Genomic DNA, 18260 nt, shown 5'->3' with positions numbered 1-18260 from the left:
AAAAAATAAATAAATAAATAAAAATAAAAAAGATTGCTTCAGGGGGGAAAAAAAAAGTGGTAGGAATCCTAAGAAAGTACTTCACAAGTTTTCATGTAAGATCAAAGCTCACTCATTTAAAACTCCTTAAAAACTGGGTGATAGAAATGAAATACTTATATTATTCGCTCAGAACAAAGACATTTAAGGGACACATGAAAGCATACAGCACATCTGTGGAACAGCAACTAATGTAGTCAAATGTGGCTACAACGAAGTTGGCTTGGGGAAGGCAACAAAAATATTAAGTTAGGAATTTCTGGTTAAAAATGGTGGACTGAATACTAGTACTTAGCTTGGATGCCTCCCAAAATATCTTTAAAACAAAAATTAGGAATTTTTTAAAAAAGCATAAACCCATAACGACAGAGAAAACAGAAACACAATTTTAGAAGCTGGAAAGTAGAACAAGTATTAATGACTTAGAACACCTGAGAAGGTTGAGTTGGCCAAGACAAAAACCAAGAAGACATCTGGTTTATATCATATTTACATATATACCAAAAGAACCCTAAACTTCTTGGAGAACTGGCTAACTCCTGGGTTAGGGCAGGGAAAATAAAAGATGAGCTGGAGCATTATGTGGCACCATAACATAAGGAAATGCTCAAAAAGCAAGGATGAGCACAGCAGCCACCTGGAAAGAGCTCCTAACAGTCAAAGTCTTGAAGAGTCTGAGTCATAAAATAAGTAACTACAGCACTGGAATATAATCCAAAGAATAAAATAAATACCCATGAGTTCATACTGATATAAATAAATAAGTAAATAAATGGCAGAAAAAAGGTGACTCTTTCCTACAGAAGAATTCCAATTAGTAAATGTAGAAAGAATGAGAGAAATAGAAAATCACCATTAGAATGCCACACTAATAACTGCTATAGGCAAGATGCTAAAATTAATGGGCAGAAGTTTAAACAGAAACAGGATATCTGCATGGTCTTAAAGTATTCAGTAATTACTAAAGGAGAAAAGAGTAATTTTACAGTGGAGAAACCTTGCAGACATCATTTTAACCAACCAATCAAGGTTAACATCACCAGTAACATGTATCAACATCATGTACCCCCTGATATGATGAGAAGGGCACATCCCCACTGTGGTACCCTTCCCTTTAATTCATAACTTCAATCTAATCATTAGAAAACGTAAGATAAACCAAAACTGATATTCTACAAAGTCTACAAAATAACTGACCAGTATTCTAAAATGAAAGAGCAATTATGACAGATAAAAGACTGAAGGGACATGACAACTAAATGTGACTTGGAATCTTAGACTGGATCCTGGGGGGGAAATGACATTAGTGGAAAAACTGGTGAAATCTGAACAAATTCTATATTTAGTTAATAGAACTGTACTAAGGTTAATTTCTTAGTCTTGATAACTACAGTTACGTAAGACATTAACTTAAGGAGAAGCTAGGTGAAGGGTATACAGGAACTCTTCCTACTCTTTTTGCAACTCTCCTTAAATAAATAAAGTAAAAAACAAACAAGTCCTAAAAGGCTCAGGAATGGCAGTTTCAGATACTGTGCAAGTGAGGGTACAGTCTAAACTAGAATTGTTTAAGAAGCAATTTAAAACCCCTAAGTCCCCTCTTCTACTCTTTCCCTTCCTGACAAAAGATGAAACAATCTCTGGAAAGTATAAAACAGAGTTTATCCTGGACTAGAGGACACCAAGCACAATAGAGTTTGTGGGGGTGCCATACTGAAAACAGAGGAATTAAGTGAAAGTGTATCTGCATACTTAATGATAAGATCCATATCCCCTTTTCCTTCTCAGCTTCCAAACTTGTTCCCTCCAGGCAAAAGACCAGAAGAGCCTTCTCTAGGAAATCAATTTAGCACAAGAGTAAAGACCTATTACTAGAAGTCTGCGAGGAAATTACCCATACATACTCAACAGGGAAAACCATAATCACCTACTAGTAAAAAGCTTCTGTTCAGCTTTTTAAGGTATCTCTCTTATTAAATAAGCATAAACTTCCAAGGATTACCAGACATCTAAGGAAAGCACCTAGTATAAAAGACAAGCCCAAAGCAAACAAACAGAAAAAGAAATCTCAGAGAAAAGAGAGAATATAAAGAGAAGAAAACTATCATTTCCTGAGATATATTTTCTCCACAAAACAAAAACAGGATATCATTTTGAAAAATATTTAGGAAAAAAAGAATGCTTGGAAATTATAAATATGATAGCAGAAATAAAACCTGAAGATAAAGTTGAGAAAAATCTCCCATAAAGCAGGGCAAAAAGATGAAGAAGTGCAAAATAGGCGAATAAAATAAGAAAATTAGAGAAACCAGTCAGTAGGCCCAACATCTATAAACAACAGGAGCTCAAGAAAGAGAGAACAAAGAAAACAAAGAGGAGGAAATCAAATAAATTATTCAAAAACATCTCCCAGAATTAATGAAATCAATTCTGCACTGAACAAGGACTACCCTGAACTCAGCAGAATAGATAAAAATAGACCTATACCATGGCACAAGAATACAAGAATTTCAGAACAATAGGGACAAAGATTCTCAAAGCTTCCAGAAAGGAGGAAAAAATAGTTTCAGAAGAGTGGAAAAGAATCTTCTAGGCAACTGACATCTCAACAGCAACACTGAAAAATAGAAGACAGTGGAGCAATGCCTTGAAAATTGAGAAAAAACTATTTCTAACCCAGAATGCTCCATGCAGGCAAGCTATCTATAAAGCAAGAGGAAAGAAACAATATTTACAGACATACGAGGTTTCAAAAAAATTACATCCCATCTGGAAAGCTACTAACAGCACTCCTCCAAAATGAGGGAGTAAACCAAGAAAAGATGAAGATGTTAAATACAAAAACAGGCTCCAAATACAAGAGAAAACTGAAGGAATCCCCAAGATGGTAAAGGGAAATCCAAGACAATAGCTGCAGAAACCAAAAAAACAAACCAAACCCAGTGCATGGAGTCAACTGCGACTCACAGCAACCCTATAGGACAGAGTAGAACCACCCCACGGTGTTTCCAAGGAGCAGCTGGTGGATTCAAACTGCTGACCTTTTGGTGAGCAGCTGAGCTCTTAACCATTGTGCCACCAGGGCTTCAACAGCTGCACAGAAGGTGTAAATTTCCGAAGTCCAGATTGGAGTAGGTCAGAGGCTCTGGGAAAGAGTTCCTTAGGAAATTAAAATTGGTAGGTTTGAACATAATGAGAGAAGATTTGTATACTTAGAGGAGAGTTTAGGCTAAACAAGGATTTCTCAACAGTAGCACTATTGACATCTTGGGCCACATAATTCTTTGTTGTGGGGGGCTGCCCCGTGCACCGTAGGATGCTTCTACCCACTAGATGCTAGCAGCACCCTCCCTTTGCCTCCAGTTGTGACAACCAAAAATGCCTCCAGACATTGTCAAATGTCTTCTGGGACATAATTGCCCCCAGCTGAGAACCACCTGGCTAAAGTAATGATATCCCAGTTGCCACTGAGTTGATTCCAACCCATGGCTATCCCACGTGTGTCAGAGTAGAACTGTGCTCCATGAGGTTTTCAGTGGCTGTTTTTTCAGAAGTAGATTGTCAGCCCTTTCTTCTGAGGCACCTCTGGATGAACTCAAACCACCAACCTTTCAGTTAGCAGCAAGCATGTTAACCATTTGCACCACCTAAACAAACAAAAAAAGACCAAACAAACCTGTTGCTGCTGAGTGGATTCCAACTCATAGTGACCCTATATGACAGAGTAGAACTGCCCCATGGGGTTTCCAAGGAGCAGCTGGTGGATTCCAAATGCTGACCTTTTGGTTAGGACCCAAGCTCTTAACCACCTAGGGACTCCAAAAACTAAGCAAATATAAAAAAATAAAACATATATTAACTCCAGGATCAACACCCCAAATCTAAGAAAAAGGCTCATTTTAAAACCACTACCAAAACAAGAATGACTGCACTACATTTCCTCAAGTAATTTAATTATGAGAAATGAAATTAAAAGAATATTCATTTGATGTTTTCCATAACAGATATTAATTTTATAAGAAAACAGACAGTAGAGATGAAAACAAATTGTTTATTGTTTTGGGAGCTCTCAATTAATATCAATGCTCCTTATATAGTTGTGAGGTTGCTGTGAAGCTCAAGTGAGTTAATACACACCAAGCACATCCAATATTATCCAGCCTACAGTAAACGCTCAATAAATACTGGTTATTACTAACATCAACATCAGATGCCAAGAACTAGTTTCAGATGGAAGTAGTGTTTATTGCCTGGAAAAAAGAGGCAGTAAAAAACCCACTGAGATACGGAATTTACATTTCTACTCTTCTTCTTTCATTTTTCCATCTATTCTACATTTATATACTCCATGAGCACCACTTTAAGTACTGCAATGAAAGTATTATTTTAAAAGCATCAGTAAATATGTACCTAATTAAATTATACTGTAAGCTACTTGAGGAAAGAATGAATTTTTTCTATATTTTCTAAATTTTCCCTATAAGGCAGGGTACAGTAATATGCACAGTGCATACTCAATAAATATCAGTGTCACAAATCCTTAGAAGGAAACAATAATAAAAACAACAAAGCAATAATTAAAAATTCAGATGATATTAAAAGCAAGAGATCTCAAAGCCAACATCAATATACAACAATTCAAAGACACACAGTAGAGTGAAAAACTGAGGTTAAAAAAGCCCTGTTGTACACCAGTGAACAGGCCACATTTTGTGCTCTTTTCTGGATATAACAATTTAGGGAAAATGCTGAAATATTGGATTATGCCCAAAACAGAGCAACTGACAAAAAGTTAAAGACCTGAGGCTGCTCAGGTTAGCCCTCCTGCTGCCCCGCCCCATCTCCAACTATGAGAAATGCTATCCTATGGAAAATGGTTTAAGATTCTTGTGTTGTCCAGAAGCAACTATGAAAAGACGGCAACAATAAAGATCTAAGGTCCCTAGGTGGCACAAATGGTTTGTAGTCGACTATTAACCGAAAGGTTGGCAGTTTGAATCCACCTAGTGGCACCACAGAAGAAAGGCCTGGTGATCTACTCCTGTCAGATTACAGCCACCGAAAACCCTACGCATCATAGTTCTACTGTGAAACACATAACAGCACCATAAGTTGGAATCAACTCAACAGCAATGAGTTTGTTTTTTTGTTTTTTTAAATGGAGATCCAGATTTCTCTCAACTCAAAAACTTAAAATAACAAATCTCTTCAAGATGAAGATGTTTTCAGAGATTAGTCTTGAAGGTATTCAAGCAAAGGTTGGAAAATTGCCAATGATGCTGTGGAAAAATTCGAGCAGAGGATAATTGGTTAGAATTTTAAGGTTCCTTACAACTTTGTAACCACATCAACAAATATTTACCGAATATCTGCTCTAGGAAGGGCACTGTCCTAGACCTGTGATATATACAAAAACAAAAAAGAGAGCGAGAAACACACGAAGATCTCTGCTGATAAGGAATTCATAACAAATAATATATAAATGTATATTACAGTTTGAGACAACAACAAACGTTGCAAAGCACTACTTATTGCCATAGTGAATTCTATTCATATATAAAGGTGTTTTAAACAACAACAGAAAAAAAAACAAATCTGTTACCATTGAGTAAATTCCAACTCATTACGACCCTACAGGACAGAGTAGAACTGCCCCATAGGTTTCCAAGGAGCAGCTGGTAGATTTGAACTGCCCACCTTTTGAACAGCAGCCGAGCTCTTAACCACTGCATCACCAGGGTCCCAAAGGTGTTCCAGAGGGAGAAATCCCTAAGGTTAAAATGATCAGAAAAGGCTTTTTAGAGTAAATGACATATGAGGTACTTATGGGAAAATGTATATGAAGATTCTGAATGAGTGCAGAGGAGTAGGAAAGAGGGGAGGGCACAAACAGAAGTGAAGAGCAAGTTAGAGAGAAACCTGTTTGGCTGCATTAAAAACTTGTTTCATGGGAGAAGTGGGAGATAAGCTGGAAGGGTAGGTTGTGGCCAAAATCTACTCTACTGGGCCTTGAATACCAAACTAAGTAGTTTCAAATTTATCTAACACAATAAGTAGGCAATTTCTGAGTAAGGAATAACATGGTCAAAGCAGAATTTCTGGATGAACTACAAAAGGAGAGGCTAGAGTCTGCTTCCTTCTTAAAAGGATGTTAATAGTGGTTAGCCAATTAATCAGCATTTCAGATATTGTTGATTTTATTTTGTGAGTACTGAATTCGTTTTGCTCTCCTCGGAATCCCCTGGGCCTTTCTTTATCTTTCCTTCTTATATCTCTCATGTGGATGTATCCATTTACACTTACCTTTTTTGCTTTCTGTTTGCTAATTTTTTGCCACCATTTCTCTCCCATGAGTCAACATTCTCTTTAATTGTGTTCTATTTGTTCCCTTTCCAGTACTCTAGTTTCCCTGCCCCACTTATCTTCTCATCTTTGCTTTTGAGTAATTGTTGACCTTTTGATCTTATACTGATGGTTTTTAAGTAAGGCACCCGATCTTACAGGTAATATCCTTTATCTTGTGTGCCACTCTGCTATTTCATTAAAAGGTGATCTCAGGGAAAAGGCTCAGTTCTAGGTTTTTTAAGGAACGTCTCAGGGTGTCCTCTGTTCTCTACTGCTCCAGTTTGTCTGGCTTTTTTGTTTTGTTTTTAATAAAAATTTGAGTTCTGCTCCCTATTTTTCTCCCATTATATCCAGGACCAACAACTGTGACCCCGGTCAGAATAGTCAGTGGTGGTAGCCAGGCACCATCTAGTTCTTGTGGTCCCAATCCCTAACTTATACTGAAGGAAAAAAGAAGATAGTATGTCTTGTGCCAGGCATGACACTGTGCTGTTTTTATTCCTCACAACTCTACGAGACAGGTATTACTATTAAAGACATTAGGTATCTAGTCAAGGTCAGGCAAAAAGAACCAAAATGTGAACTGAAGTCACTCTGATGTTCTTACCACTAACCAGGGGCCAGTAAACTTTTTCTGTAAAGAGTTAGATAGTAAATATTTTGGACTATGCAGACCACACAGTCTCTGTAGCAACTACTCACCTCTGCCTTTGTAAGCAGAAGGAGCCACAGACAATAGAATACAAACGGGGATGGCTGCGTCCCAATGAAACTTCATTTATGAAGAATGAAATCTGAATTTCATATAGCTTTCATGTGTCATGAAATATTATTCTTCTTTTGATTTTTTTCAACCATGTGAAAATGTAAAAATCATTTTTAGCTTACAGGCTGTACAAAAACAGGCTGCAATCTGCAATGACCTATGGGTCACAGTTTACCAAACCCTGCACTACACTAAGCTGCCTTCTTCAGCAGTCCTCTAAAGTACATTTGTCCTTGAGTTTCAACGACCAGAATAATATATTATTCATTCAACAACTACACACACACGCACGCACACACACAAGCCTAGCCATGATCTAAATCTAGTAGAGATCAGGTTCCCCGTGAAAAAATTCTCAAAAAACTCTAGATTGTTGATAATAAGTCACCAGAACTGATAAAAGTATTTTTAATTTTGAATTTATTTCCACATTAGTAAAGGTACTTAGAGAGTTACAAATTCTTCTTACAGAGCCTCTAGATTACATGGATTTGTAAAATAGAGTATAATCAAGGAAGAGTAGCAAGGGATCTGAGTTCTAGTCCTAAATCTGCCATTTATTCATTATATGAGCCTGAACAAGTCACTTTCAGTCTTCTGATCCTAATTTCCTCATCTGTAAAGTGAAGGGGTTTAATTTACTAGTAATTCTACTACTACTTAAAAAGACCAGTCAGGTGATGATAAAGACCAGACAAAGGTGATCATTTAAAAAGAAGAGAAAGGCCCTTATTAAACATTAAACAAGTGAGCAGTGAGGACAAACAAGTAGGAAAAAGATGACAAAAGTGTAGTATTACTGAAATTAAGGATCATTTAAAAAAAAAGTTATCAAATGGTACAGAAAATTCAAAGAAGAGAAGTAAAGAAAAAAAGCTAATGAATTTTGACAGTTAAGAGATCACTGGTAACCTTCAGGAATAGTTTCCAGTAATCCAGAAGCAAAAATGCGGAACGAAGGTGATACGGAAGTGGAAGCAACTACGTGGATGATTTGTGTGAGATATGTGGTCATCAAAGAAGAAAGAACACGTCTGTTAGCTAAAGAAGGCAAGGACCTTAAGTGACAGATTTAAGATATTAAGAGTACTATGCATGGTTCCAGGAATCATGAAAGCAACCAGGAAAAAAGACAGAAGATGCATCTAGGGAATAAAAAGTAAAGGAATATGGTCCAGAAAAAGTTTAAAAAAAAAAAAAAGTTAGGATGAACCTGAAGCCTCAGGTAAGGGAGTTAGTCTTTAAAAAGAGGTATTTAATCTTTAAACTTCCAAAATGTAAAAGCAGTGTCAGGAATAGATAAGTTCCTGTGAAGGTGTGAAGGTGTGTGTGTGTGTGTGTGTGTGTGTGTAATGTTTTCTATAAATCAAATCATTAGGGAAATAAATCTAATGTTAGGTTTTGTTAAAGCAGAGTGCCATCTGTATTATATTTTCTAACGGTCAAAATATTAATAATGGACTAACTTTGCTTTTTATAAGAATGAAAACTAACAATATGTAGCCCTAAAAGAAAATATTGTTTATATTTTTCTCATAGCATTTATAACTATCTTCCTTGTATAATAGTTATTTATGCAGTAAGGTACCTAGCCCCTCATTAGAGATCAACAAATACCAGCTTTCCCTTTCCTAGTAGCCTACAAAGCTCCTAAGGCAAGAATTCAAATTCATCTGTTTATCTGCTCTGCATAAAGTTAACAATGTTTGCTGATTAAAACTGACACATGATAATCGTCTTTTTAAAAAACTGTCCTTGCAAACAACTATCACTGTCCATCTGACAAAGTTCAAAAAAAATTTATATCGTAAGTACATAACCCCAGTAACATCACTTTTGCATAATGTCAGAGCTTGCTTAAGTAGCAAAGAATTACTACAAAGCAACTAAAAATGCAAAGGTTTAAGAATTTTTAATGATCATCACTCATAAATATCAAGATCGTACGTAAACTAATGCCAACCTGACACTTGCCTCTATTTAAGGTATACGAGAAACAAAAATCCAAAGCATTAGTCTGCTGGTCAGCCAGTTAAAAATACACGTTTGAATACGCTGAAGATATTTATAAAGCCAACAGAGATACTATTAATATGTTGAAATACACTGGCCAGTGCTGAATTCTACCATTAACCTCCTACTACTATTCAAGAGAAGCCAAGAAGTCAAAGCTTCTCATATCACTTGTTTTAAGAATTTAAAAAGTCACCTATATTGGCCTACACGACACAACTACAAAAAGTAGCTCAGCTTGCCATATGGTAATGTTCACCCATCTCCTACCTTTACATAAAACTCACATTTACTACTTTTCAAAGGTCTTTGGTAGGCCCCATGTGGGCAGGCGAGTAGTACTACCAAATAAAAGGAGTTCAAACAAGTCGTAACAGTTAACTCTGCCCTCCCACAGATCTCAAGTTGGGTGTAGATTTCACAAGCTCTGAAAGCTGTGCAGTGCTACTGTCAAAACCAGAAGCAGCACCGTCACCCTGTCGTGCCCATCAGCAACTGTTCCATAATTTTTTTCCTTGAAATTATCTATCTTGGCTCCACATGTTAAAACGCAAAAGGCCACCTTCTCCCCCAAAGCAAGACCTAATTCGTTCCAGTCTGCTTCTTTATTTGTCCAGCCCCACAAACCCAACGGGGGAGGTCTCCGCTCCCCCGCCCCACCCCCACCCCCGATCCAATCCGGTCTCAACTGCTCGCCGCACCCACCATACACCCTTCACTACATACTCCTCACCATATACTCCCTCCCTCCCCCACGGCCGAGTATGCACACGAGCCAGGCCTGTGCCGTCGCGAGCGGCCGCAGGCCTTGGGCCTAGCCTCCTCCGCCGGCCCCTCACCTCTTTCGGGACCAGTTGGTTCTCCTCGCCAGGCCCCATGGCTCAGACTCCGGCCGCTCCTCTCCGCCCTGCCGGGGGGAGGGTGGAGGGTGGCGGCGACTCTCCACCTCAGGAGAGAATAGTAGCGGCAGTCATCCTCTCCACTGCCTGAGCTCCGGCAACTGTGGAGGCCTCAGCCTGGGCCTCAGACACCAGCGCACAGACACCGACCCACGGCTCCGCAGCCGCCGCCGCCACAGCCGCCGCCGTCGCCTTCGTCGTCGGCCCCTCCCCCAGCCCCCTACAATCAATGGAAAAATGGCGGCGGCCGCTCTCGCGAGAATTCGGCCCGCCGGGCTCTAAGCCCGGTGGCTGAGGCCCACGGTGTCGAGGTAGTCGTGCTGACTTTTAATTATCTCGACTCTTACTCAGCCCCGGGATGCACAAAATTGGTTGCGGGGCCGTGCAAACGCTTTTCGTTAGAGGAAAGCTGAACCTTTCATCTCGGGACTCCCTCTGCTGGCAGGGAAAGGACCAGGCCTCAGCGTCCTCCATACCTTCTCGGACTGCCCATCAGGGAAAATACTGGAGCCTTCAGCCCTTTCTCTTACTCTATCATTAATACTCTTTCACCCTTCACATTAGAAAAGTACCCCAACCACATGCCCTCTTCAAATACCCCTGACTTCTTCCTGTCAGAGAAAGCACCTCGGGCTATCTCTCAGCCTCCGCCCTCAGACAACAGCTCCGGGCATTTTATTTATCCCTCTCTCCTCATCTTTCTTTTCCCCTCTCCCATCCTCCTGCTGATTGCTTGGTCTGGAGGAACCTCGGGGCTCATCTCTCCCTGAGTAGTGGTGTCATCTTCCAACGCCATTAGAGGGGGATGTTCCCCTGCCCCCTTCAAAGGAACTTCCTTCCCCACAGGTTCAAGTCTGATGTTGAGATAGTCTATAAGAGTTAGGGCCCCAGTATACTTGAAGCTATGAGCTTTAAAAATGTTTTTAGAGTATTTTAATCTCCTCTGGCAGTAAGCATTATGCTGTGTGTTATACTAAACAAATTTTGCAATGGTTATTTTTCCAAATCCTATTCATTCTTCAAAACTTCCGTTATGGAGACTCGGTGGGGTGTCTTTCTTGAAGACTTCCATGGATACAATGATCTTACAGCATGCTGAGATAATATAATCCTGCCATATTCCTAACACTCACAGCATTAATTACCAGTACTGTACTCTCAAAACTTTTATCACACTCACTCAGTTTTATCAAAAAAATTACATAAGTTATATACAGTCCTGCTGTGTATGGCATTATAAAACATCTTGAAATGTAAAAATGATAAGATGAAGAAGAACTAAATATTTAAATTATTTTGAAGTTATTTTTATTTTAATGATATAAAAAAACCCTTGCTACTCCCACTAAAAATATTTAGTAAAAGCAGTATGACTGACTACATTTCATTAGTTATAAAAATCTTCAATAGTTTGTGAAAATTAATGTCTGATTCAACATTCAAGTTATTTCTATTCCTGGTTTTAATGGCTGTCATAAGCTGAAAAATGTGACTTACAAAAATACGTAGGTCCTAATGAAAGGAGTACATCTTTGACTGCTCTTACTAATAATGCAAGTACCCATTTTTATCAGTTCCATCCACCAACTCTACAAAAGTTTCTGCTGAAATTCAGCTAGTATTTTTCCATCTTTCCTGATATCAACCAGAAGATGCAACATTTTAATATTTTTAACAAATGAGTTCAAACTCTTTGGAATGCTTAGAAGATTTTTAATATGTTGGAAAATTCTGTCTTCAAAGTTTAAGTATAAATTTAGGAATTTTGTAGGATACTAATCTTGTCTGTATTTACAATTGTCATATTTTATTCATCATGGGTTTTTTGTGTTAACTTTGACTTTTAAAATATTTACCTTGACTACTGAGTTTTGAGTCCTCCCTTAAATTTTACATCCGAGGTGAATGCACTCACTTGCCTCATCCTAGTCCCAGCCCTTGGTATCATATACATCATTTTTGCATCAAAATCACATAATGAAATATTTCCATATCTCCGTTTTCAAAATATCATCCCTATTACTTAATAAGGCGGCTTCTGCAGAGCTCATGCTAGAAGTATAAGTGTCATTTCTACCATCACCTTTTTTCTTTATGCTTGCACTATTATCTCCATGGTTTTTTTTTTCCCCCCAGAAATCCTTTTTAGGCTCTTTAATTTTAGTAAGGGTTGGTTTGATGAAATAATAATGTAATTTGTAAAACTAACTCAGCACGCATAAACTGTAATAAATCACAACATACTAAAAGAAAGTGAGAGGACCACAGAATTGTTCTCCACATTGGAGAACTACCACTTTTCACTTAGGAATAGTGAGATACCAGTGTCGATCCTTCCATCAAATATTAGTAAGGCAGCTACCAACAACAAAAAAATTTAAGTGTTAGTGGTAATGTTCATTACTATAATAACTGTAACTTATTAATCATGCTAAATGTATTTTATAAATGGGAAAATAAATTTTCACCATGACTATGTTTTAATAAGGCTAAAAAGAAAATCTTTAGAGTCACTATCATGTGTCTTTTGAGCTAAACTGACCTGTTTGGATGTCATTCACTGACACTTACTCTATGTAAGACCTCTCTGAACCTCTGTTTTCACAACTAGAAAAGGGGAGCGATATAATAGACTCTTGGCATTTACCAATTTAACGTTTACAGTTTTGTCCAGAAAAGTCCAAAACAGTACTCTGTAACTGTGCCAAAGAAGAAATGGGAATTTTGCATATTACCTGGTATACCAGAGGATAGGAGACTGCATAGCTGAGTGTATAAAATAATAAGCTGGAAATAGACTACTGGAATTTGCATCCTATCTCTATCATGATTAACTGTATGATCTTATTGGATAGATCACTTAAATTCACTAAGTTTTAGTTTTCTTATCTGTAAAATAGGGTCATAATAGCCTCACTTCATAGTTGTTATAAGTATTAAATAATAAAGAAATTATTACAGTAATCACAAAACTACAACAGTTAAGATTGGTTGGACAACTAATGAGTCAAAGAAGAAATCACAAGGGAAATTAGAAAACACCTTGAGATGGCTGAAAATAAGAACACAACAAAACTATGGGATGCAGTAAAAGCAGTGCTCAGGGAAAATTTATAGCTGTAAATGCCTACAGTAAAAAAGAAGATCACAAAGCAATAACCTAACTATTCACTTAAAACACTAGAAAAAAGTAAAGCAAATTAAACACAAAGCTAGCAGAAGAAAGGAAATAATAAAGATTAGAGCAAAGATAAATGAAATAGAACATAGAAAAACAAAACAAAAATTTCAACAAAACCGGAAGTTGGTTCTTTGAAAATATCAATAAAGTTGACAAACTTTTAGGTAGATTGACAAAGAAAGAAAAGAGAGAAGACTCAAACTATTAAAATGAGAAACAAAAGAGGGAACATTTCTGCTAACAGTACAGAAATAAAAAGAATTGTAAGAGAACACTATGACAACTGTATGCCAACAAACTGGATAATAGATGAAATGAACAAATTACTAGCAACAAACGACTAAAGCTGACTTATGAGAAATAGAAATCTGAATAGGCATATAACAGGTAAGGGTTTTAAATCAGTAATCAAAAATCTCCTAACAAGGAAAAAAAGCCCAGGACCAGACAGATTCACTGGTGAATTCTACCAAACACTTAAAGATTTAACACCAATACTACCCAAATCTTCCAAAAAATTCAAGAGGAGAGAATACTTCCTAACTCATTCTATGAGGCCAGCATTACCCTGATATCAAACCCAGATAACCACAAGACAAGAAAGGAAAACTGCAGACCAATACTCCCTATGAATGTACATGCAAAAACCTTCAACAAAATACTACCAAAATAAATTCAAAGCATTTTAAAAGGATTATGCACCATGACCAAGTGGGATTTATTCCAGAAATGCAAGGCTGGATCAATATACAAAAATTAATTAATGTAATAGATCACACTAAGAGAATGTAGGGGATAAAACCAAAGGATCAACTTAACTGATGGAGAGAAGGTATTTAACAAAATACAACATGCTTTCATGAGAAAAACAGTCAACAAATACATTAGAAGGAAAAATGCTCAATATGTTCAATGGCATTTATGAAAAACCCACAGCTAATATCATTGGAAGTCGTAAAAAATGAAATAAAGATCAATATTCTAGGCATTAGTGAGCTGAAATAGACTGGTATTGATCATTTTGACCGAGACAATCCTATGGTCTACTATGCCAGGAATGACAGATTAAAGAGGAGTGGTGTCATGTTCATTGTCAAAAGGAACACTTCAAGATCTAACCTGAAGTACAATGCTGTCAGTGATAGAATAATATCCATATGCCTACAAGGAAGACCACCCACACATCTGTCAGTTTGTCCTACTGTGGTGGCTTGTGTATTTCTGTGATGCTGGAAGCTATGCCACCAGTATTTCAAATACCAGCAGGGTCATCTATGGTGGACAGGTTTCAGTGGATCTTCCAGACAAAGACAGACTAGGAAGAAGAACCTGGTGGTTTACTTCAGAAAAAAAATTGGCCAGTGAAAACATTGCGAATAGCAGTGGAACATTGTCTGATATAGGCCGGAAGATGAGCCCTTCAGTTTGGAAGGCACTAGAAATACGACTGGGGAAGAGCTACCTCCTCAAAGTAAAGCCCACCTTAATGATGTGGTTGGAGTAAAGCCTTCGGGACCTTCATTTGATAAGGTGGCATGACTCAAAATAAGAAGAAACAGCAGCAAACATCCATTAATGATCAGAACATGGAAAAAATGTACGAAGTACGAATCTAGGGAAATTGGAAGTTGTCAAAAATTAAATGGTGTGTATAAAGATCAATATCTTGGGCAGTAGTGAGCTGAAATGGACTGGTATTGGCCATTTTGAGTCAGACAATCACATGATCTACTATGCTGGGAATGACAAATTGAAGAGGAATGATGTCACATTCACTGTCAAAAAGAACATTTCAAGATCTATCCTGAAGTATGACACAGTCAGTGAATAGGATAATATCCATATGCCTACAAGGAAGAACAGTTAATATGACTATTATTCAAATTTACACAACCACCACTAATGCCAGAGATGAAGAAATTGAATATTTTTACCAACTTCCGCAGTCTGAAATTGATCAAATAGGCAATCAATTGCATTGATAATTACTGGTGATTAAAATGAGAAAGTTGGGAACAAAGAAGAAGGGTTGGTAGTTAGAAAATATGGCTTTGGTGATAGAAACAATGCTGGAGATTGCATGATAGAATTTTGCAAGACCAACAACTTATTCATTGCAAACATCCTTTTTCAACAACATAAACGTGGACCTTGCTGGATGTAATATGCATGAATCAAATCGACCATATCTGTAGAAAGAAACAATGGAGAAGCTCAATATCATCAGCAAGAACAAGGCCAGGGGCCAAGTGCAGAACAGACCATCAACTGCTCATATGCAAGTTCAAGTTGAGGCTGAAGAAAATTAGAGCAAGTTCATGAGAGCCAAAAGATGACCTTGAGTATATCCCTCCTGAATTTAGAGACCATATCAAGAATAGATTTGACCCATTGAACACTAATGGTCAAAGACAAGACAAGTTGTGTGATGACATTAAAGATATCATACATGAAGAAAGTAAAAGTCATTAAAATGACAGCAAAGAAAGAAAAGACCAAAATGGATGTCAGAGGACGCTGACTGTTCTGCTTTTCAAAATAGAGGAGCTAAAGTGAGTGGAAGAAATGATGCAGTAAAAGAGTTGAACAGAAGATTTCAAAGGGTGGCTCGAGAAGACAAAGTATTATAATGAAATGTGCAAAGACCTAGAGTTAGAAAACCAAAAAGGGAAGAACACACTCAGCATTTCTCAAGCTGAAAGAACTGAAGAAAAAATTCAAGCCTTGAGTTGCAATTTTGAAGGATTCTATGGGCAAAAAATTGAATGACACAGGAAGCATCAAAAGCAGATGGAAGGAATACACAGAGTCACTGTACCAAAAAGAATTGGTCAACATTCAACCATTTCAGGAGATAGCATATGGTCAAGAACTGATGATATTGAAGGAAGAAATTCAAGCTTCGCTGAAGGCATTGGAGAAAAACAAGGCTCCAGGAATTGACGGAATACCAATTGAGATGTTTCAACAAATGGATGCAACACTGGAAGCACACACTTTGCCAAAAATTTGGAAGACAGCTACCTGGCCAACCACCAGGAAGAGATCTGTATTTGTGCCCATTCCAAAGAAAGGTGATCCAACAGAACGTGGAAATTATTGAACAATACCATTAATGTCACACACAGGTAAAATTTTGCTGAAGATCATTCAAAAGCAGTTGCAGCAGTACATCTTCAGGGAACTGCCGCAAGTTCAAGCCAGATTCGGAAGAAGATATGAAATGTGGGATGTCATTGCTGATGTCAGATAGATCTTGGCTGAAAGCAAAGAATACCAGAAAGATGTTTATCTGTGTTTTATTGATTATGCAAAGGCATTCAACTATGTGTATCATACCAAATTATGAATAACGTTGCAAAAAATGGGAATTCCAGAACACTTAATTGTTCTCATGGTGAAGCTGTACATAGACTAAGAGGCAGTTGTTAAAACAGAATAAGGGGATACTGTGTGGTTTAAAACCAGGGAAAGTGTGCATCAAGATATCCTTTTACCATACTTATTCAATCTATATTCTGAGCAAATAATCTGAAAAGCTTGACTATATGATGAAGAATGGGGCATCAGGATGGGAGTAAGACTCATTAACAACCTGCGATATGCAGATGGCACACACTTGCTGAAAGTGAAGAGGACTTGAAGCACTGATGAAGATCTAAGACTACAGCCTTCAGTATGGATTGCATCTCAACATTAAGAAAACAAAAATCCTCACAACTGGACCAATAAGTAACATCATGATAAATGGAGAAAAGACTGAAGTTGTCAAGGATTTCATTTTACGTGGATCCACAATCAATGCCCATGGAAGCAGCAGTCAGGAAACCAAACAACATATTGCGTTGGGCAAATCTGCTGTAAAAGACCTCTTTCAAGTGTTAAAAAGCAAACACGTCATTTTCAGGACTAAGGTACACCTGACCCAAGTGATGATATTTTCAATTGCCTCATATGCATGCAAAAGTTGGACAATGAATAAGGAAGACCAAAGAAGAATTGATGTGTTTGAATTATGGTGTTGGCAAAGAATATTGAATACACCATGAACTGCCTGAAGAAGGAACAAACCTTATCTTCAAAGGAGTACAGCCAGAATGCGCCTTAGTAGCTAGGATGGTGATACTGCATCTCACGTATTTTGGACATGCTATTAGGAGGGACCAGTCCCTGGAGAAGGACATCATGCTTGGTAAAGTAGAGGGTCAGCGAAAAACAGGAAGGAGATGCTCAAGGAGATGCATTGACACAGTGGCTGCAACATTGGTCTCAAGCATAGCAATGATTGTGAGGATGGCGCAGGACTGGTCAGTGTTTCCGTTCTCTTGTACATAGAGTGGCTATGAGAGGGACCCAATTTGACGGCACCACCACCAACAACAACAATAACATCATACTCAATGGTGAAAGGCTGAAAATTTCCACCACTATAATCAAGAACAAGACAAAGATGCTGGCTTTCACCATCATTATGCAGTACTGTACTGGAAGTTCTAGTTGGGAGCCCTTTCTGGCCAGGCGGAGCTGCATGGCAAGGAGACTCCCCCTCGGCTTGCACAGAAGTGCACGAAAAAGAAGTAAAAGGCATCCATATAGGAAAAAAAAAGTACAACTTTTCATCTAGATGACATGATCCTATATTTCAAAGAATGCATAAGAAAGCTACTAGAGCTAATAAATGAGTTCAACAGAGTTGCAGTGTACAAGATCAACACACAAAAATCAGCTGTGTTTCTATATCTCAGTAAAAGGCAATCTGAAAAAGAAATTAGAAAGCAATTTTATTTATAATACTATCAAAAAAATAAAATACCGGGAGTTCTGGCAAAATGGCGCTCTAGGCAGAAGCACCACGCCTTCCCTCCACAGCAAAGATCTGAAAAACTAAGCCGAACAGAGAATACAACAATCCTGAAACCCTAAAACATCAAATGAAGAGCTAAAGAACTCAGCCAAGCACCAAATGGAGTGAGAAAACTGACAGAGAACGGACAGCGAGGAGAGATCCATACAGAAG

At 37.9% G+C, this 18260-nt stretch overlaps 1 protein-coding gene across 2 annotated transcripts in view; it reads right to left on the bottom strand.

Moving 5' to 3' along the window:
* USP47 (ubiquitin specific peptidase 47) overlaps window positions 1–10263 on the bottom strand; it is a 148552-nt gene extending 138289 nt beyond the window's left edge. For both annotated transcript variants that reach the window (XM_023737249.1, XM_004369651.2), the window contains exon 1: window positions 10003–10263. In XM_023737249.1, coding sequence (XP_023593017.1) covers window positions 10003–10041 — 39 coding nt within the window. In that variant the 5' untranslated portion in view covers window positions 10042–10263. The remainder of the gene's footprint in view (window positions 1–10002) is intronic.
* Window positions 10264–18260: the final 7997 nt, after the last annotated feature.

The sequence above is a fragment of the Trichechus manatus genome, unplaced genomic scaffold, assembly GCF_000243295.1.
Source record: "Trichechus manatus latirostris isolate Lorelei unplaced genomic scaffold, TriManLat1.0 scaffold00006, whole genome shotgun sequence".
NCBI lineage: Eukaryota > Metazoa > Chordata > Mammalia > Sirenia > Trichechidae > Trichechus > Trichechus manatus.
The sequence above is the reverse complement of the archived record's forward strand: the minus strand, read 5'-3'. Positions and strand labels throughout refer to the sequence as shown.